Source organism: Corylus avellana, chromosome 5, assembly GCF_965113065.1.
Source record: "Corylus avellana chromosome 5, dhCorAvel1.hap1.2, whole genome shotgun sequence".
Taxonomy (NCBI): domain Eukaryota; kingdom Viridiplantae; phylum Streptophyta; class Magnoliopsida; order Fagales; family Betulaceae; genus Corylus; species Corylus avellana.
This window is the reverse complement of record NC_142494.1, coordinates 22,118,515-22,141,648: the sequence shown is the minus strand read 5'-3', so window position 1 is coordinate 22,141,648 and position 23,134 is coordinate 22,118,515. Positions and strand designations below refer to the sequence as shown.

Genomic DNA, 23,134 nt, shown 5'->3' with positions numbered 1-23,134 from the left:
ATCTTTGCAAAACAACTACCCGTTAAGAGAACTCGCCAGGGGTATCGGTAGGTTTCTCTCTGATGCCTATGTTAATATCCGTAATGCATTGTAATTGCGTATATGGTTTATACCTGAAATAAGAGAGATAGAGTCAGACACGGAATAGATCTTCTACTTGGATTTAGACTAGGAATCTTCATAGGATTTGGATTCTGATTTCTATCCCAATTCAGCTTGGAGTAGGATCCTAATCCAGATTTCATGGAATAAGATTAAAACCCGGAAATTCAGGGATTGAAACCCAGCTACACCCTTCCATAAATATCTTGGACATATTCCGTGATGAGACTATAATCAAAGTATTCCCGAGACTTACTTGTATGAAGCCTTTAACTTGTGAAGGTGGATTTGGGTCCCTGCAGGTAGCATCTATTCCCAGGACTTACTCTGCTCCGCTATTCGCCATACCTTCGTGTGACTAGCTTGCCCTAGGAACAACCTTGTTTGGGCTTCTATCTCTGGGGTTAGGCCCACCTCGGGAGTCTTGCTACTTTGGTTTGGAGTCTGCAATCAATCATGAGCTAGTTCTAGCCTTGGCCCACGATTCTTCTGATGGGGGCGGTGTGAGTGGGATTATTCCTAACATACGTAATTTTTAAAATCGTTATTGGATTAAAATTTATTAGTAATCTATCATAAATGCATTGGTAATTTTAAAGCCACATGAGGCCAGAGGGATGATGTTTTAAAAAATACCTATAATTTGTACCGATAAAAAAAATACAAAACCTATGATTTGCGATAGATTATATACCCCTTTGGATAATCTATCACAAATTTATTGGTAATTCATTTAGCATTACTCATATCAACCTTTTATTCTTATACTATATATTTTAGGGTACTTAATTATGATATTTGCAATAGAGTAATGATAGGTACCCATGTAAAATCCAGGATTCATTGTATATCTAAAGAGAAATGCTTCTTTGCATTAGGGTGTTCATCCTGCAGAATTGTTATGTTTCATTCACCTTTAATTAAAAAGGAAAAAAAAAATGGTGGATAGAGCATGCCAACTCAGTGGAGATGCATGCGAGATGAACTCTAAAATGCAAATATATATATTTCTCTTTTGCCAATCTGTTTTTGTTTTCCTAATTAACGTGGTAATTTTTTATTTTTATTTTTTTAAAAATTGAGCTCGTATTGGCTATATAAACAAGAATAAAAATTTGATGAATAGGACATGGTATGAGGAATTTCCTGATAGTATTCAAGAAACTGTTTTGCTGGAGCAAATTGTTCCAGCTCTTTGATTTCCTAATGAGAAGCGTATCACTAGTATCAAAAAAAAAAAAAAAAATTGATAGTGTAAAGTGTAAACTGAGGAAAAATCTGTTTTGGTACTTGTTCAAATTTTGTCAACTTTAACATTTAAATACAGACATGCTATTCTTCTCTCATTCATCTCTCACTTACCTCTTTTTCAAATTCATTATTAGATGATATGTATAATTTATATGTGACGTAACTTTTAAAATTACTATTAAACTATAAATATTCCCAAATCCAATCATAATTTTAAAAGTCACCATTAGTGACAAAATGTGGTCCAAAGTGGATCTGGATTCCCTAGAATTCTTAAATCTGGCCATCCATTATATCTAAAGGTTAAAACAAATGCCACATTTTATGGAAAAGGCCGTTCCTCTCCATTTCAAAATTCCTCAATTTTCTCTATTTAGTGCATTTTGAAGGGTATTGCATTTAATGCACTACCATCATTAAAACTTTTGGACAACACTACTTTTCAAAATGCACTAAATGGAGAAAATAGAGGGATTTTGAAATGGAGAGGATCATTTTCCACATTTTATAGTCTTATTAAGGAAAAAAATAATTCATGCATAAATGGTCTTATTTGTTTTTAGAAGTAATTTGTTTATTTTGTTTGTCTCTTAAAACAAAAAAATGGATAATAACAGCATACATGCTGTAATTTAATCAATGGCTAAGATTAAATTTTAAAGTTGACTTAATTTTAGAAGATTTTAATAAGAGAGAAAATAAAGAGAAATATTGAGAGATTCAATTTTGACCATTAATTAAACTACAATATACACAGTGTTATTAAATAACAACTTTAATAACAGCATGTAAGCCAGATTCGAATAATAATTGGAACAGATATCAAGCATTAATTGTTATTGTCATAGTTATTACGTAGCTATCATTAGATAGCTGTTACTCCATAATTAATTAGTCGCTTATTCGCATATATATATATATACTATCCTCTCATCCATATATCTACACAGCATTCCACAAATACGTGTATAAAGAAAAAGAGAGAGAGAGAGAAAGAAATTAAGACGATGAAGAAGGCAGTGTTTCTCGTGGTACTTGTTCTTCTATCAAGCCTGCTCACCTTTTCCCAAGGACAAGGTACTTAAAGCTATATATATATCTTTATATCTTTGTCCAGTTTCTGTTTCTCTATTTATTTATTGTTTATATTTTTATTACTTCTAATTAAAAGGATAAACCCATTTCAATGATTTGCAAAAACTAATTACGTGCATATATATATATATATATATATATATATATAGGGAAAATCAAATTTTGCCCTGGACAGTTGACTGCGCCGGGCAAGTGCGGAGCCCGTGGCGGATTTGAGTGCGCCCTTGAATTCTTGAATCAGAAAGGAGCGAGGTCAATGGCCCAGCATTGCACATGCCAAGCTGCTTCAAAGCCTAATACTCGCCTTTGCAAATGCCTCGTCGTTTGCCAGGAATAAAACACCACTATTATAAACTAATTGGCCTCTTTAATTAATTTGGTGGTCAAATATTACTTATTAATATTAATATTACAATATTGTTGTCCCCAACCCCATGCCTAGCTAAATGGGTCCATCATGATCTTGTTTAACTGGGTACGGTTGAATGTTATTGTTGTAATAAAATGCATATGCTATTTTCATGCAAGTGATTTATTTGACTCATTAGTTAGCTCATGAATATGAAAAGAGCTAGCACAATATATATGGATTTGGTCTTTGGTTATTCATGAAAGCAACATAATCACTATTCCATTTCAATATTAATTCAAGCAAGGCTATCATAAATCGGTTCAAGCATAAAAAGTCTTTAGGGACTTTTATATGAATGGAGAAAAAGTTGTAAGCATTTGACATCCTTTAATGCCCTCCAATTATATATATATATAACATTAAAGTTTGAGTAATGCTATTTACACTACACTAATATCTTACTATTTGCTGACATAACACCGTCAATTTGTCATTGAATCAACCATTGTAAAACGTTATTTTAACAAGATAACAGTGAAATATTAGTGTAATATATAACATTATTCTTATAGTTATCATAACTACTATCACTTAAGGGTCAGATCCGCCATTCATAGATTTACGGCTCTCAGAATCATAATGATTGAGATGTTGAAGAAAATTATGATGACAAAGTATTTGCAACGATAGCCTTTGATACTCCATCGCAAAAAGAACATTAATGACAACAAAAATTGCCGTCACCAACTCGCCGATATCAATATTTTGCGACGACTTTTGTCATCACTAATACTACCCGAGTTTCATCGCTAAAAATAACTACAAATGAGCAAAAATTGTCGCTAATACTATTCTATAGCCCATAAACTCTCCTATTAGCGACTACAGAAGTGGTGGTTAGTGCGAATCCTTCTTTAACTGAAAACCATGGGCGTGTAATCCATTCCTTCACCCAATCATATATCATATATCATATATATAAAAGAGAATAATCTTTCTTTAAAGTAGCCTTGAATTGCGTGGTGTGAACTCTCATAATTTTTAGTGAGTGAAGTGGTTTTTAATGTGTTTGATGGACTCAACCTGCTTTACATTATTTTGAGATTGTATTTCAATTGTTTCCTTATATATATGGATTGCATTAAGTGATGAAATTTAATGTAGGCTAATTATAGTCTCAAAAGTTACTTCTCTGCAAAACTATAGGGAGACAAAATTAAAAAATTTAAAACATAGTACATCAACAACCCATCAACCCGTAGTTGGCCTTATAGGTGTTGCATGCGTTAATTCAAAAAAATTTCTATTAATTCTTAAGCATATACACAAAGTAATGCAAGACGTCACCTCTGTGTCAATCTTGTGTCACTCTAAAAATGATGTGGCTCTTAAAATCACTATTGAGCTTATGATGATCAATCATTACTAGATTTTGATTGAATGCTAATTTTAAAAGCCACCTCATTTTTTGAGTGACACAAGAGGTATATATATATATATATATATATATATAGAGAGAGAGAGAGAGAGAGAGAGAGAGAGAATTACATATCATAAAAAGGTTCATATCACATCATAACTGAACCGGTTTTTTGTTATTCCGAGATTTTATTTCAAAAAATTTCCTTATATGAATTTCATTAAGTGACTATCTAGATTTAATGAAGATAATTATGGTCTCACAATATTATACTTCTCTCCAAAACTATAGGGAGATAAAATCGAAAATTTAAAAACATAGTACATTAACTACAGATAATCGGCCACGTAGGTATTGCATGAATTAATTCTAAAAAATTTATTTTCTTGTGCATATGTACATTTTTTTTTTTTTTTTGAACAAATACTTGAAGTTATATTAATAATCAATCATAAGGTGGGTTAGAAACCCATCATACAATCAAAGAAAGAGCTAGTTGCTCCTTCAACACAATGTCACTAATACAATTTGGAGTTTGATTCCTCCAAATTCTATCACCAACATCATATATGGCAGCCCTTGCCATCCTATGTGCTGCCTCATTTGCTTCCCTATGGATAAAATCACAAGACCACCAAGAGAAAGACTGTAAGAGGTGCCTGGTGTCATCCACCAAGTGTCCAAACCTGCTCCATGTGCTTGATGTTGCATTAATAGCATCAACTATTTGCTTAGCGTCTCCTACCAGTATCACTTGGCTCAGCCCCAGTTCCTTCAAAAACCAGGCTGCATGATAAGCACCAAGGGCCTCACCAATTGTTGGTTCCAGGTAACCCAGTCGGGTCTTGCTTAAAGCTGCTACAACCTGTCCTTTATCATCCCTTATCACGACGCCAATTCCCACTTTGTTACTAGATTTGTCGGTGGCTAAATCCCAATTGGCTTTGATTCTTCCAGTAGCTGGTGGCTGCCATGATCTTCCCCGATCAATCTGGTTGACAGTCGACGCCTGGTGGGTCCGGTCATTTTGTTTCTGAAACTCCGTAACAGTCTCCACTGCCTTTCTCATAATCACGTCAGGACCTGCAAAATGACTTTCATGGATCCAGGTATTCCGCCTGAACCATAATTGCCGTGCTAAGGTCACAAACAAACTGTACTCATGTGGATCACATTTAAGAAACAATTCCTCCGCTAGATGCAAGAAATTGTTTCCCTCCTGCATCCGTTTTTGGAATACCCTCCTGCTATTTCCCCACACATCTGAAGCCACTGGGCACCCCCATAATGCATGCATCACTGTTTCCGGTTCCCTCTCACAAATTGGGCAGATTGGATCTTTCACCACTTTCCTCTTTAGGAGATTATCCCTTGTAGGCAGGAGATTGTGGCAGGCTCTCCAGAAAAAATTTTTAACCGCATTGGGAACATGTAATTTCCATATCTCTTTCCATAAGAAACTCCCGCCCACCGGTTTAGAACTCTCTGGGTTCTTCCGGTTTTCCAGCTCATTCGCAAGGTGGTATGCGCTCTTGACAGTGAAGGTTCCCATATTCGTTCCCCTCCAAATCCTTACATCTGGTTGGTTCAGCTGGCTTATGGCAATGGAATTAATCGCCCTCACCTCCTCCTTCGAAAATATTCTTGCCAGCAAATTTTGTTTCCAGCCTGCTGTATCCGAATCAATAAGGGCGCTCACTTTGCTTCCAGGGTCTAGTTCCCTTGGGGGGGAATGGGGCTTGTAAGTAGACGGGCAGGGAAGCCATTTATCTCCCCAAATGTTGACTGATTTCCCGTTTCCGATGCGCCAAATCGTCCCTTCCTCAATTATCTCCTTCGCTCCATGGATACTACGCCAAGCAAAGGATGGCTTCGAAGTCACCTTAGCATCCAATATTGAGGAGTTTGGGTAGTATTTTGCTTTGAATATTCTTGCTGTAAGAGTGTCTGGGGATTGTAATAATCTCCAAAATTGTTTGGCTAGAAGAGCTTTATTAAAATTCACTAAGTCGCGAAAACCCAATCCACCCCGGTTCTTGGACATCCCCAATCTACTCCAACTCATCCAATGAATACTATGTTCCTTCCCTTGAGAGCCCCACCAGAACTTCTGCATCAAGGAATTGATTTCACCACATAGCCCTTTTGGGAGGAGGAATATACTCATACTGTACGACGGGATGGCTTGGATTACAGCTTTCAACAATATTTCTTTTCCTGCTTGTGACAACAATTTCAGCTTCCAATCTCCCAAGCGACGATTGACTCTGTCCTTTATGCTTTTGAACGCTTGCTTACGGGATTTGCCAACCAATGCTGGTAGTCCAAGATATTTATCATATCTTTGATTTTCTGAAATTCCGGATAGCTTCAAAATCTCCATCTTTTGGTTTGGGGAAGTATTGCGGCTAAAAAAGATCGACGTTTTTTCTTGGTTTAGCCGTTGCCCTGATGCTGTTTCATACATACGAAGAATCTTTGTCAATTGATGCCACTGAGCTGGGGTCGCCTTACCAAACAGTAAGCTGTCGTCCGCGAAAAACAGGTGGTTCAAACGTGGCCCTTTTTTGGAAGTGGGGACACCAAGCAACACACCGGTTCTTTCAGCCTGTGCTAACAGAGAACTGAGAGCTTCTGCACATAATAGAAACAAATAAGGTGAGATGGGATCCCCTTGGCGGATTCCTCTAGAAGGAGTTATCCGTCCTGTAGGGGATCCATTAATAAGGACTTCATAGTGAGCCGATGTGACGCACATCATAACCATGTTCACCCAGCGCCTATCAAAACCCATTCTACCCATGATAGCTTCCAAAAAATCCCATTCGACTCTATCGTAGGCTTTACTCATATCGAGTTTCACAGCCATATATCCTGTTTTCCCCCACATCCTCGTTTGCATCGAATGTAATGTCTCATAGGCGGCCAAAATATTGTCCGTTATGAGGCGACCCGGTATGAATGCACTTTGGTTAACGGAGATAATATCAGGGAGCACCACTTTGAGTCTATTTGCAAGGGTTTTGGATATTAACTTGTAAAACACATTGCATAGACTTATTGGTCGGAATTCAGTCACACAAGATGGATTCGCCTTTTTTGGAATCAAAGCAATATAAGTTAAATTGAGATCTTTATTCATGCATCTATTATTCAGTATATGAAGTACAGTCTGGCTAACCTCTCCACCAATGGACGCCCAGTTTTTTTGGTAAAAACTTGCCGAAAAACCATCCGGGCCAGGCGCTTTAAGGGGGTCCATCTGCATAAGAGCTTTCCCCACCTCCTCCACAGTAAAATCTCTAAGCAGGGCTTCATTCATAGCTGGGGTTACCCTTGCTTCCATAGGCTCAAGAACTGACTCCATATTTCTAGGTCCTCCTGAAGTGAACAACTCTTGGAAATATTTGGCGAACGCATCCCCAATGGCAGATTGGGTCTCCCATTTTCGTCCCTGAGTGTCCGTGATGGCTGAAATAATCTTGGCTTTTTTCTTCTGATTTGCACAGGCATGAAAGTATCGGGAATTTTGGTCCCCAAACTTCAGCCAATCTTCTCTCGCCCTCTGTCTCCAGTACATGTCATCTTCCGTCTGCAATTTGGTCAAATCAGCTTTTAGGCGTTGTATTGAGGAGCTGGCCGACGCTTGTGTCGAGGATTGGGCAGCTAACAATTCTGCCGACAGCTGCTGCAATTGTTTTCCCACGTGCCGCCCATTATCTCTTTGCCATTTTAAAAGTCCCTCTTTGCTGGCCTTTAGTTTCCCTTCCACAGAATGCCACGTTCCTGGATGTGTAGTCTTCACCCTCCATATCTTCTTGATAGTTTCTTTGCACTCTTTTATGTCTGCCCACTTCACTTCATATTGGAAGCCCCTTTTTGGCCTGTTTGGTCTTTCACCCCCTGATGTGTCGATTACTATTGGAAGGTGATCTGAAAAGGCAGCAGCATGTATAGAAACTTCAACCTTAGGAAATTGGATGAGCCATGCATGTGTTGCCACCACTCTATCAAGCTTCTCCATAGTAAAATCCTCCGCCGTTCGCCCATTATTCCATGTACATGTAGGGCCCCTACTCTCAACATCATGTAGTTCACAAAATTCGAGAGTGGACCTAAAGTTTTCCATAAGATAGTTGGGCCTACGCTTCCCCCCTATTTTTTCGGTATGGTCGAGAATTTCGTTGAAATCCCCTGCACACAGCCAAGTGCCATGAACCAAATGTTTTAGATGTCTCATTAACCCCCATGCTTCACTCCTCTTATGCGACTCCGGATGACCATAAAACCCTGTGAAAGTCCAAGCACGGGTCGTAGGGGCGGTCACAATTGCACTAATGTGCCTCTGACTGTAATTTTGAATTTCAATCCCGAGTCCTTCCTTCCAAAGCAATGCCAACCCTCCACTTCTTCCCACGCAATCTACTACTAACCCATTATCAAAACCCGCTCTTCGTTTTATTCCATCCATTTTATTACTTCTCAGTTTGGTCTCTATAAGGAAGACCATATCGGGGCACTTCTCCTTCACCTTTCGGCAAAGTTCCCGAACTGTCTCCGGGTTCCCAAGCCCGCGACAGTTCCAACTTAATATTTTCATGTCGGTCGGCGGGGCTGTGATCCAGACCCCGCCATTCCCGATCCATTTTTTTGATCCCCCGTCACTTCTTGTTGCTTAAGAGTAAACTCGTTGGTCAGTCTCATCCGTCTCTTATTGCTAGACGTATCGTTTCCTTCCAGCCCATTTCCGTCTCCAATCATCATTCTTTTCCCATGCAAAGATGGACTGAGTGCCTCTGTAGGCTGGCTGTGAAGTGTTCTGGCCCGTCTCTTCCATTTGGGCTCTACGTGGGCTAATTTTTTCCTCCCCTCCAGATTATGTTCTCCGCGGGTTTCCAGTCCCATAATACACGTGTCTAGCTTTCTGGACGCCACTTGCCCCACAGGGATTCTTTCCCGTGTCTGACTATTGCCAGTTGTCTCCTCATCAATGCGACCCTTTGAAAATACTTGTTCGAATTTCCCTTTTAGAAAGGCCACACTTTCCATATCTACTTCAGTTTCCTTCCTCTCGACCATTTTCCCTTTTTGCATGATTCCGTTACCATTCTCAGCTAACGTATCTCGCTCATTATGGGCATTATTTCTTTCCCCCCTAGCTGGCGAGCTGATCGACATCGCATTAATATCTCCATGATTTCCGCCCCCCATTGAATTCATTCCATATTGAGCAGCCACCTCTCCCGCTGGCGGCGAGCCGTGGTCCGGTGATCCGCGCTGCCCTCCCAGATGAGCTGACTCCTCCGTTTGAGACGGTGTAGTCTCGCCCCTACCACCTTCCGGCGTTCTGCTTCCCCTGCTCTCCCTCGTTCTGTTTCCTTTCTCATCCCCTGTTTCGTGCTTGCCTCGGCCCTCCTCTGCTCCTCTCCAATCCGGCTGGTGAGCATTGTGGAACTCTCTCCTCCTTCGTGGTGATGGGACACGCAGCCATGGCCCGTAAGGCTTCTCCTTTTCATTGGTTCGATATCCTCCTTTCGCCTGGCATCCTTCCCGCCCATGCCATATTTTCCCACAGTCATAGCAGTGTTTGGGCAATTTTTCATACTGGAAAGCAATCAGAGTTTGTTTGCCCAGGAGCTTAATAACTCGTCCCCTCGTCAGAGGCTTTGTAATGTCAATTCTGATTCGGACTCTAAGGAATTCTCCCCAACCCACTCCCTTTTCGTCAGTGTCTACCTCCTCCACCGTTCCGACCGTGGCCCCTATTTGGTGTCCAACCTCCTTCCCCATACACACCAGCGGAAGATTCCGCATTCTGACCCAGAAAACCGCATGGTCAAAACCAATTTCAGATGGTGTAGAGAGACCGTCAAAATCTTCAACAGAGAAGAGCACTCCTTCGAAGATCCATGGCCTGCCCTCCAGCACCCTTATTTTATCCCATTCCTTCTCAAACTCAATTAAAAATAAGTTTTCGCCAAGAACTTTAAAGGATAAGTATCCCGAGGGACGCCAGCCTTTAATCAGAGTTCTTTTGATTACCTCTTTCCCAACAAAGCGATCTGAAAGAAGTTTTCCAACCAAACAAAATTGGCCTCTGGAAACTACCTCCTCCACCGTCTGCGGCTGAATTTCTAGTTCCGTAGTTTCTCCTTCGTCCAGGGAAAGCTTCCCCCATAAATTCGCTAGGTCTTCCGCCATGAACTGGATTGACTTATCACCTTCGTAATCCACCCCACTGACTCGTACAGCACCTCAAAAGGTCTTCTCCACAGTCTGGTAAAGACGTGGAAATATTCACTTCTACTCTAGGTTAGACGCTAGAGAGAAAACTTTTTTTAATGGCCAACGTCGTTTCCCTTCTCTTGAGAAGCCTTGTCGTGTGAATTTCGCATATGTACATCATTAAGGGTTCATATCACATTACAACCCTTAGATTTTCCACCTAAACACATTATTGTGACAAATATGATACAAAATTCAAAAACTCTCTAGAATATTGTTGGCAACACGCCTAATGCTAGAATGGCCTCCAATATATATATATATATATATATATATATATATATATATATATATATATATTATTTTATTTTATTTTATTTTTCTAATTCCACAATATTTCAAAACCCTAAGACATAAAGGGAGATAAGACAAAACCCTATACACTATTTTCTCACCTAGCCGTACGTCCACCACTAGCCCCCTCTCTTTTCTTATTAATTCCTAACAAAACAAGCACAAACAATCTTTGAGGTTATTCTAATCTAGCTCTTGATTGTGTAACTTTCCGACTTAAACCTCCAAACACCTTAGCATTAATGCCCTTTAAAATTCTTCTTATTGCTTTAAGTTTGGCATATAATCTGAACATAGGTACTTCTTCCACCTTTAATTTGTCCGCCAACCCTTATCCACTTAGTGTCAAGAAATTATCATGCTCTGCCCAAAAATTTAAAAAATTGAAAACTTCATAAAACCCCTATGAACTTCCACTTGTTTTGATACAACCCCTCAAATATTAAAAATTTTCAATTAAGGGTATCTAACTTTTAATTTATTTTAATTACCCCATTCCATTAAGGATTTTTCGTTAATTTTTGTCTAAATTCCCAAAATACTCATTTTATAAAGTATAAAAAATCATTGCAAAGATGTTGCAAAAATATATTGCAAAGATTTTTTATTTTTTTTAATAAAGACACAAATGTCTGAATCTTTACGATTTTTTATTTTATTTTTTTCTAATAAAAAATGGGTATATTTGGATTTTTGACAATATTTAACGAAAAATTCTAATAAAATGAGGTAATTGAAAGAAATTAAAAGCTCGATACTCTCAAATGAAAGTTTTTGAACTTCGAGAGTACTTTCAAAATGCGTTGAAGTTAATGAGAAATTTTGTCAAGTTTTCTATTAAAAAAATTGAAAGGTTTTGGACCGAAGCTTTGAACTCTCCCTACAGAAATTACAGCTAAATCCCTCCCATAAAACCCGACCCACTATTGTTGCCCATATTTCTCCATTATTCTTCGTTATCCATAACTCGATCAAGCTTCCCTAGCCACAAACGTACTCGATCATCACCTACCATTTTGATGTTCCATGTGAAAAAAAAAAAAAAAAAAAACACCCGAGAAAGATAAATCTTGCATGTAGCTCCTCCCAACTGATTAGTCCAATCAACAAATTCTGTATCATAATAATTCATCATGCCATTCCCCCACTTTTCTTGAACATTTCTAACCACATTGAAGTCCCCAACGTACATATCTAATCTAATTAATAAATTGCCTAGTGTCCCTAAAGCATGTGATCAGTCACATGCTTCTTATTAATGTTATTAATAAAAAAAAAGTGATTAAAAATAAACACTATTAAAAAAAATGCGTTTTTCACGATTGCAATATTATAGAATAATTATAGCCTATTTTATTATTATTTTTTTTGACATGTTCACACAAGGGAAGGGGGAGGGAGATTCGAACTAGTGACTTCCGCTTTTGAGTTAATCATTGTAAAAACATCATTTTAGTGAGATAACGATAGAATATTAATATGATATATAGCAATACTCTTGTAGTTATATCATGATATGGTGATCCGCCATTCATTATTCATAGATTCACAACATTGAGATGTAATTATATATGAAGACAAAAGTTTAATAGCAGAGGATATATTATTTATGCCATCACTCCTAGCATGCAGCTCGAGCCCAAAGGATATATAACTCATCCATTAATGAAATAAAGTTTGCAAAATGGAAAGGCCAGCTTAGAATCACCCGATTCCAAAGCACAACTCCATGAAAAATAACTCAGAAAGCAAGTGCACTTCACATTATCCTATCATATATCTTAGTGTAAAGGTGTCCTATATGCTAGAAAGGATGTTGTAGCCTTGAAGATCACGAGAAGTCTCTTCTCACCACCGCTAGCTGCTGCAAATTGTAAAAATAAGTGACACATGAGATCCACAACTAAAAGTTTCTTCTCACTAATTAACTCTCACGGGCCCTCACTCCGTTTGTTCAAAGCCTTGAGATCGAAAGGGGTAGTATAAATGATGCAGCTGCGTGCATGGGTGCTTTCAGAATATTCAAGGGTACTGCTTAAAAATGAAGGGTTTATGGGAGTTGGTTTTGTCATTTAGTTTGGTTTTTCTGTGGTTAACTGCAAAAGCTTGCTCGCAGCCACAGCAGCAGCGCCAGGTGCCTTGTTTCTTCATCTTCGGTGACTCATTGGTCGATAATGGAAATAACAATGGGATCCTTACGCTTGCTAGGGCTAATTACAGGCCCTATGGAATTGATTTTCCACTGGGTTCCACTGGCCGCTTTACTAACGGTCAAACTTACGTAGATGCTTTAGGTAAGATTATCCTTTGGCATTTGCAATTATTGGATTTCTCTTTATCATATATCTTACCTTATTACTTTATGTGCCCAATAATTTCGAAATCGAGAATTCAATTCAAATCATATGTAGGGAGGTGCGTTCTTAAAAACGCACGATTTTAAATATCCAACTACAATTTTAAAAGTCAAATCGCAATTTCACAAAACGCTTAGCTATAATTTTAAAATTCATGACTTAATTGTCACGCATTAATTCTCTTTTTTCTTATTCCATCTTTGATATACATTAATGTTGCCCTTCAAGTTGGTATGTGAGAGCATGATCTGTGGTGCAATAGCTACCCCTACCCTATCACATTGTAATAGATCAGCAAGGCATGTGAGAGGATGGGTGGGACTCACCTGCTCGGTCAAATAGCAAGAACATGCTCGGATTGTCCAAACACTTGTCCAAGTAGATGAGGCCTGCTCATGCTCTCACACAGAGCTACCTTGTTGCATCGGTCGTTGTATTTGACTATAAATAAGTTTAATCATTGTATATTGTTATTGTATTACTCTTTTCTATATTTTAGCTTTCTCTCTTACTAAAAAAAAAAAAAAAAAAAAAAAAAAAGCTGGTATTTCGAAATGACTTTAGAGTAATGCTACTTTGTACATTGGATTTTAAAATTAGATTTACACTGGCTAATGTAGTGCATGTGTTTCATGTAGCCAATTTTCATATTAGTCACTTAAAAAAATAAAAGTGCTGACCATTAAAAATATGTCACATCAACTGGTGTAAAGTTGATATAAAAATTTAGTGTGCATGAAGAGTACGTACATAGTATTACTCATGATCAATTGACGTAATTAAGTTTATAGAATGCGATGTATGTTTAAATCAACTGGGGAACTTAATTATTCCTCTTTGTTCATTAATTTTGAAAATATATGCAGCTCAACTTCTAGGATTTCCAACTTATATTCCACCCTATGCAAGGACTCGGGGCGCTGCACTGCTGAGGGGAGTGAATTATGCATCAGGAGCAGCTGGCATCCGAGATGAAACAGGAAATAACCTGGTATATATATATATATATATATCCTTAATTTACTCCCTAAATAATAAATTATATATATGATGGATATATAATCAATTTCTTACGTGATTTGTGTGTGTTTGATCATTCATATATAGGGCGATCATATGTCGATGAACCAACAGGTAGCCAGCTTTGGGGATACAGTGCAACAGATGAGAAGATTCTTCAGAGGAGACATCAATGCACTGAATAGCTATCTAAGCAAGTGCATCTTATATTCTGGGATGGGAAGTAATGATTATCTTAACAACTATTTTATGCCTGACTTCTATTCTAGTAGCTCCGATTACACTCCTAAAGCCTATGCTGCTCTTCTTCTTCAGGACTACTCCCGCCAGCTTACTGTAAGTTGCTTTTTTTTTTTTTTTTTTAAGCAAATAAGATTAGGGTACAAAGAATCAAAAAACCGAAAAAGGGTTGGGTTCCCCAACAACAAACCCAAAACAGCAATACAATGCAGAAAATACAAACAAATAGAAAATTGGTCAAAAAATGGCCCGGTCCTCTGAATCTTGGTCAATCAACAGACCAAGAAATAGCACCATCAAAGTGGTGTTTAGAGCAAGCCAAAGAGCTTACCAACTTTAAAACAACAACACCCTCTGAAAGGAGGCTGTTAAAGGAAAGACACTGAATTCCCATCTAAATCCATTAAAAGGGAGTAACAATCTCTGGTTGATGAAACAATCTCCACAAAAAGATGAAACTAGAGTAGCTAAGGGAGATTAAAACCTACAAAAAAACAACATAACAGAACAAAAATAAATACAAGATAGAAAACAAAGCAAAATACAAGAAAGTAAGCAAAAAACCCTCAAAAGCAGTGGCAAAGGAGGAGCTAGCTTCTGGGCTAGTGTGTGTATGCCATTGATCGATCACGGGCGCATGATGAACACACGCCAGTAATGGAGACCGGAGGACCAAAATGGAAATGGAGTTGTCTCAAAGCCAATTTCTACAGTTTTTTTTTTTTTTGTTATTTATGCAATTATTACACACATAGGTCGTTGTTAATTATGACATGCATGATGATTACTACCGTCAAAACAAGGCATATGGACCAAAAGGGAGCCGGTTCTTATTAAAGAAGGGGTAAAATTGTCCAAAAAGTGTTTTTTTTTTTTTTTTTTTTTTGTGACAATTCTACTCCTATATTAAAGAGAACTGGTTCCCCTCTGGTCCATTTGGACTGGAGTCTCGAGAGGATACCAGTCCCAAAACAAGAGGTTCAAATAGTTGTTTTCTAGCAGACTATATATATTTCCTATCTCTCTCACTTGCTTTAATTAAAGGAATTTCGTTTTTGTTCTTTCTTGTTGGATCAGCAATTATATACAGTGGGAGCACGCAAGGTGATTGTAAGTGCAGTCGGCCAAATTGGTTGCATTCCATACCAGCTCGCGAGATTTCGCGGAAACAACACCCGCTGCAACGAAAAAATCAACACGGCAATCTCTATGTTCAACTCGGGGCTCCGGAATCTTGTTGACCGTTTCAACAGAGGACTCTTGCCTGGAGCAAAGTTTGTGTACCTCGACTCCTACAAGAGCACCAGCGATCTTTACCTAAACGGAACAAATTACGGTATATATGTAAATTTCAAATTTGTATGGAAATGATATTGTTTTCGAAATTTAATATGGTTTTTGAAATTTGGAAATATATATGATTGATACATGCAGGATTTGAAGTGATAGACAAGGGATGCTGTGGGGTGGGGAAGAACAACGGGCAAATTACTTGCCTTCCTCTTCAGCAGCCATGCGAGGATCGAAGAAAGTATTTGTTCTGGGATGCTTTTCATCCCACGGAGGCGGCCAATATCTTGTTTGCCAGGAGTTCATTCAGTTCGCAAACACAGTCGTATACGTATCCAATTAATATACAACAATTGGCAATGCTCTAGAACATTTGAATTTCATCTTGATTATTATTATGCTTATTTAATCTGTATTATTAGTGCTGGGGGGGTTCTTTATGCTTTTTCATTTTCTGCTTTCCTTTTGTAGTATGAAATAAAGTCAAGTAATTAAAACCTTTCTCGCTCTCATTAATGGAGTTATTGTTCGATCAGTACCATTTATTTCAAAAGTTTAAATTGAAATATGTAAATTTAATTAATATTTTAACGTTTCACATCACGCATACCTTATGTCCTATTTGTGGACTTGAAGATGAGACGGTAGTGCACATCCTATGGACATGCCCGTCATCGAATGATGTGTGGGAAGGTGGGCCGATGAAATTGCAAAAATGTGGTGGCATGGGGAACAGTTTCCCAGAAATGTTTGAGTCAGTTCGGGACAAATGCGACACAGGGGAAATTGAACTGTTCATTGTCATGGCAAGGAAAATCTGGTTGAGGATGAATTTAGTAATACATGGAGAAATATTTCTTCATCCAACCATATTAGTAAAGGAAGCTCAGACTTTATTGGAAGAATTTCAAAAGGTGAATAACAAGATCCAATGTGAGGAAACTAATGATAGTGAACTAGCAGCCGCAAGTATGGAAACCCCCACCAAGGAACATGATCAAGATAAATTGGGACGCTGGACTGAATCCAAAGGAAGGACGTGTGGGGTTGGGCGTTATAGCTCGAGATTCAACTGATAACTTTATTGCTACACGAAGTTTGTCTCTTGCTATTCAAACTGAACCAACTTCGGCTGAAGCTTTAGCAGTGGTGTATGCTATTATGTTCTGCAAAGAATTGAGTTTTGATAATATCATCTTTGAGGGTAACTCCATGCAAGTTATCAAGGCTATTGCTTTAGAGGGGCCATATCTTAGGAGCTATGGTCAATTTATCAAATGTATCCAAAGAGAGCTACGTGGTTTGGAAAACGCCAGTTTATGCATGTAATGAGGGACGCCAATAATGCTGCGCATACGCTAGCAAAATTGGCTACCACCCATGTCACTATGTCTACTTGGTTGGAGGATGTCCCATCAAGTATAGGTGATATTGTACAGAGGGAGCATTCCTTCTTGCTTGTGTGATCTTTTAACGGATTGTTTGAGATAATGAACATTCATAATATTCCTTATATATATATATATATATATATATATATATATATATATATATATAAATGGAATCGAGGTGAATGATAGAAACATGGTTTGAACTTAAGACATTTGTCTATATTATAATATTAAATCATTATTTTTCTCAAAAGCTTAAGCTGATAAAAATTAGGTAAATTAAATCATTTAATCAAATACTTTAATAGTCTCCATCACTTGTGGATTCAAACTCCCTTTAAATAGATATGGCTCAACATGTAAAATATTTAATTGAAATGAGAGGATTTGAACTTAATATTTTTACTCTGATATCATGTTAAATCAACACTTATCTCAAATGCTTAAACTGATAAATCCAAGTGAATTTAACCGTGATGACCTTGTTGTCTATAAATTTCAGTTATATATAGATATTGATTTCGTGCCTAGATAATGATAATTGGGCTTGTTTACTATATACTTTTTATGTCAAATCGCAACTAAAAAAACAAAAAACACGTGATTCTAAAAGCATTACTAAACGAGTAAAAAAATTCTTGAATGTACATCCCAAACATTTTGTGTTCAACGTACATCCTGGCATTAAGTGAGTTATATATTAGACAATATATGTGGGCCTAATTAATAATATATGTGGAATTTGAGTTGATTAAATCAGTACGTAACAGTAATTAACAACTTTTTCCACGTATTAATTCCCTAAATTGACTAGCTAGGTTCATCTAATAATTAACCAAAACAAAATGATTATGATGTGGCTAAAGTACAGCAAATAATACTGTAAAATCCAAATCAAAGTAGCTGGAATTTCATAGCAGTAATTAAGCCCACACATACACTGTTCTTTGATTTGTTTTAAACGTACATATATATAGTTCTACTACACACAGCGCTCAAATGGACCGACGAAAATGGGAAACTATATAGACGCATTTATGATTAAGAATTGCATACATGATCTAGTAGTAGTTGCAATCTTTTCAAACGCACGCTAATTAATCTCAATAGCTAGATTTGCAAGCTGCTCTATATTCATCGGAGAAATAAAGCTCTGGTCTCCACTAAATGCCTTCCTCGCCATTATAATGTTCACTTTTTCTGTCGGGTGGAAAGCGTCCCAGAAAATATACTCGTCTCGGTTCGAGCATGGCGTCTGGAACGGAAGACACGTTATCTGCCCTCTGTTTCTCCCGATCCCACAGCATCCTCGGTTCACAACAGTAAATCCTACGACAAAAACAAAAAAAAAAATCATATTTGATAATCATGCATGGTGGGTTAATTAGAACAAAATGAAGATATAATTAATATATACCGTAAGATCTAGCGTTGGTGGCGATGTCGGAAAACATATGGGCAACGTCAACGTAAGTGAATGTGGAAGCAGGAAGATTGGCGCTGAGGTTGCTTATCATTGTCTTCACATTTGCGTTGAAAGGTTGAACGAGAAGGTTGACTTCTTCTGAGCAACTTCCTGTTGGGCTTTGGGCCAAGATGCTAGGAATGCAGCCCATTTGCCCAACCCCCGAAATGACAAATTTCCGAGCTCCAAGACTGTAAAGTCTCTGCATATTTCCAATTATCAGTCGAGATTCTATTGGGCCTTCACGGCCCAATTAAGTTTGGGATAATGAAGTGGAAAATCTTACGGTGAGTTGCAGGGTGTAGCGTTGGACCAAGAGGGCAGCAAATTGCTGACCGTTGTATTGATTCCGGGTCGGGTAATTGGGCATGAGGTAATTGTTTAGGTAGTCATTGCTACCCATCCCAACGAAAAATATGCACCGTCGGATCGCCCGGGCCACATCATCAGCGCCAAGAGTGTTCGTTAGCTGATCCAGTGTGCTCTGGAAGTTTCTGATCTGCTGATCGAACGGTATGCGACCCACCTGATCATGAAAAAACGCACGCAGGGTCATTTTTGTCACTTCAATTTACGATTCATTTTTCATTTTTGCATGTTGGTATTTCTTATTTATGAGGACAAAAGGGTCATTAATTAAATGACTGTCATGCACAGAATATTGCTTGGTTTTTCAATTTAGATCCCTTAAAATTCTGAGGGAAATTTCAGTTTCTGAAATTTTAGATCTAAGCCATTCATTTTTATATAAGAGTCATTATCTTGCCACGTGTCCCACTATTAATAAAATAATAATAAAATAATGATGATTATTAATATCATTAAAATTTATTATTATTTTATTAGTAGTGGGATACGTGACAGGATAATGACTTTTAGATAAAAATTGATGGCTTGAATTCGAAATTTTAAAAATTAGAATTCCCCTAAGAATTCCAGGGGATCCAGATCCGGTTTTCCAACAGTGAAATGCATTTAATTTACCATTTTGTAGGTTAAAACAAATCGTGTTTTCTAAAAATGAAGGTTTAAAAACATATATATATATATGGTGGTGCATGCACTAGTGGAGATGGAAAAAGATGGTGGCATACAAAGTTTCTGCCGGTGATATCGAGGATTCCGGCGGCCGCGGAGGCATAGTTGACTCCGTGAAGCAGTTGTTCACCTGAAGCTTCAGAGTATGCAGGAAGCAAAGGAAGTCCAAGCAATTCAGCTGCAGATATGAACCATATATACACCAATTAATATAGGTTATCAATATATATATATACTAGGAAATCAAAGGAACAAAAATCTACGTAGATGTAGTGATGAAATAAAAGAAAATATAGTTAATTCCTAGCAATCACATAGAAGATCTAGCATGTTCATATAATTAATTTATTGCACATGCATTTCCTCAGAGCAAGTCGTTCAATTGACTTAAATTCTTTGTTATTTGAGAAATAGAGGTTTTGGCCGTAAAAAAAAAAAAAAAACGCAATTTTTAAACTTTTTTTTTTAAGAGTAAAAAAGTATTTTAAAATTTTTTTACCATCCCACATTTTTTACCTATTTTTTTTTAAATATTAAAAACACATTTTAATTAAGGAAAATGTTAAGGTCACAACATAAATCCAACTTATGGCCAACTTTTCTCCTACGTGTCATTTAAAAAAAAAAAAATTGATAGAGAAGATTTTGGGATTCTGAAAATTTGGAAAAAAAGACAATTTGTTTAGTTTAAAATTCAAATTTTTTTTACACGTAGGAGAGAAATTGGCCATGAGTTGAGTTTGTGTTGTGTTCGTATTAAACCTCTTTAATTAATTAGCTCCTAAACTAAGGTTCTACTGCGAGAGAGGGAGAGAGATATCCAACTCTTTTTTCTTTTTCTTTTTTTTTTTTTTTTAAAAAAAAAATACAGAAAACTATGAAGGACAAAAATTGAATATAACAAAAAATGTAAAGCATTGAGATCATAGCTCTCTCTCTTTTAAATACAGAAAACTATGAAGGACAAAAATTGAATATAACAAAAAATGTAAAGCATTGAGATCATAGCTCTCTCTCTCTCTGATCTCTCTCTCTGAGGTTCTGCATGTGCTAGCTCTAATGCTACTCCATGTTAACAAAAATACGTACCCATTATACCAATTTGATTACTCTAAACTTGGGTTTATATATTCCAAGACCTTGAAGTCGACCCAGAAAAAAATAAAGATAAAAAGAAAAAGAAAGAAGCAAAAATAGTGATGATGAGTAAACAAACCAATTTCATCAACCATGGTGTAGCCGTTGGAGAAACGGCCGGTAGGGCCAGCGTTGAAGTCAATGCCGTAAGGGAAATAGTTGGCCTTGGCAAAGGAAGGAAGGTCGTTGTTATTGCCATTGTCAATCAGAGAGTCTCCGAACACGAACATGGCGGGCACCATCTCTCTTGCCGGACTCCCACCGCCGCCACCACCTTGCTCTTGCCCTGAACCAAAACTCACCACCATCAAAAACACAACCAACAACGTCGTTAACCTACAAAAACAACCCATCATCAGTGGATGTTTTTCTTTCTGTGTACGTCTTTGTGTTTTTTGAGAGCTGAGAAAGAGTTTTTCTTGTAAACCTCTGTGAAAGGCTGTGGGGGGGTTTAATAACCCTGTGTAAGGGCGGTAGTTGACAAGTAATAAATGAATTCATCTGTTCTCTCCATTGCACTAATTACATACGTGCAGGGATCTCCACTTTCTTTACCTCTTCTTCGTCTTTTCTTTTGCCTTCTACTCTTTTTCACTCTTTTTTTTTTTAAAAAAAAAAAAAAAAAAAAAAAAAAATTCAAGAAGTCCTTTAGATAATGAGTTATTACAAGAGTCCATAGATATTAAATATTTGATACCTTTTCTTCTTATTTGGTACCCAATATTTTAAATTCCTTTCAGGCACTTTTGCCTCGATCTTCTAATTACTACAAGGCCATGCAATAGGGCAATTAAATGTCTTTCTCACCTTTTGCTACTATAATAATAAACATTAATTGTAGCTTAAGACCAACCAAATTTTTTATTAATTACCAACTCAAATTGCTATGATATATGTGAAAGCTCTCATAATTGCTATGATAAATGCCATTTTTACTACTAGAAATTACAATGGCCTAAGAATTTGACTAATTGGTTTTTTTTTTTTTGGGGGGAGGGGGAGGGGGGGGAGAGAAAGTTGCCAATGCTGCCGATATCATGAGTAGAGATATTGCAGTAAATGAGTGAACACATGTATTAAATATACTTGGTCGAGAGAGTTCAATGACAAACCTAATGTCATAAAGGAGTTTTGTTCAACTTTTGCACTATACATAACAGCTCTACTTTTATCATTTCAAAGGAAACCGGCCTGAAACTGAAAGAAGGTTTGCACAAAAATAATAAATTATTAAAATTGTCAGTGTACAATTGGATGCAATAGCCAGTAGTGGTCGGTTGCTTTAGTTTTCAGTATATTAATTTCCTAGAATTCTTCTCACTTGTAAGAAAATGCCATGTTTTATGAGAAGCATCCATCATTTTTCAATGCAGAAGTTGATGTAAGACATAGATATATAGTTTTTGTTTTTGAGTTCAAGAAAACTAAGAGAAATTCGAAAGAAGAAAAAAAAAAAAAAAATTGAAGTTTTTTTTTTTTTTATCTGCCTTGGAATTCTAAAGAAGTGTTGGGTAAAAGAGAGTCAACACGGCAAAACTTAATGAAGAATAGTTGAGGAAATTAAGTGTAGTGAGGGGGATGGCCAATAGCCATAGACACAAATCAGAATGGTGTTTAAGCCCAAGACGAAAGTTGAAAGTGGAGGGAAACTTACTGGTTTCTTCAGGACTCTATTGACACATGGGGCATTATATCTCATTAATTTCTTTCATGCAGTTGGAGTGTTGGACCTCCACCTCCTATTTGCCAGATTTGTTTTTCCCAAGAAAACTAGGCTACCTTTTATCAGTTTTGTGGACAGGTTTTGACCCTATTTAATGGACATATTCCATGGGTTCTGCCTCAGGAAGTCTCGATGCACAAGGGCAGTTACTTAGTGATCCAAGGTGTCAACATGTATGACATGTGTAGGCAAAGGGCATTTAGCATTGATCATACTTTGGCTCTTTTACTCCGCCAAGTAAAATATCAAACAATAAATCTAAGTTGCCTTTTCTTTTCTTTTTCTTTTTTTTTAAAAAAAATTCTTAATTTTTATTTCCGACGCAAGGACGGAGGAGGGGGGATTGCGTCGGAAGGGGGATCGGTATAGGCCATGCACCCGCCCCCCAATTCCCAAGGAAAAAAGAAAAATTCAGCCTACTCACCCCTAGCAACAAAATTTGTTAGCCCTTGCCCCTACCCAAAATAGTTTATGCCTTTGTCGCTATTCCGATGGGTTTGAAAAATTGAAAATGGGAGCATATGGAGGTCATAAATTCGACGGTCAGCATTTATGGGTAACTGTTGCATACCATAGGGTTCCTTTATTGAGGTACTTGATAATTATTACATATTTATCCATACGGTTTCTAATAAAAATCACAATATCCTATGGAATAAGATCATAAATCAGAT

At 37.4% G+C, this 23,134-nt stretch overlaps 2 protein-coding genes across 2 annotated transcripts; one reads left to right on the top strand and one right to left on the bottom strand.

Annotated features, from left to right (window-relative positions):
- Positions 1-12,840: 12,840 nt before the first annotated feature.
- Positions 12,841-16,127, top strand: LOC132182693 (GDSL-like Lipase/Acylhydrolase superfamily protein). Its single transcript, XM_059596008.2, has 5 exons — positions 12,841-13,093; positions 14,023-14,147; positions 14,264-14,512; positions 15,494-15,752; positions 15,851-16,127. The coding sequence occupies exons 1-5, from the start codon at positions 12,841-12,843 to the stop codon at positions 16,072-16,074; spliced, it is 1,110 nt and encodes a 369-aa protein (XP_059451991.2). The 3' UTR covers positions 16,075-16,127.
- Positions 16,128-17,985: 1,858 nt separating this feature from the next.
- LOC132181123 (GDSL-like Lipase/Acylhydrolase superfamily protein) lies at positions 17,986-21,175 on the bottom strand. Its single transcript, XM_059594199.2, has 5 exons — positions 20,817-21,175; positions 19,657-19,778; positions 18,849-19,088; positions 18,515-18,764; positions 17,986-18,426 (listed from the first exon to the last, which is right to left on the bottom strand). The coding sequence occupies exons 1-5, from the start codon at positions 21,091-21,093 to the stop codon at positions 18,191-18,193; spliced, it is 1,125 nt and encodes a 374-aa protein (XP_059450182.2). The 5' UTR covers positions 21,094-21,175; the 3' UTR covers positions 17,986-18,190.
- Positions 21,176-23,134: the final 1,959 nt, after the last annotated feature.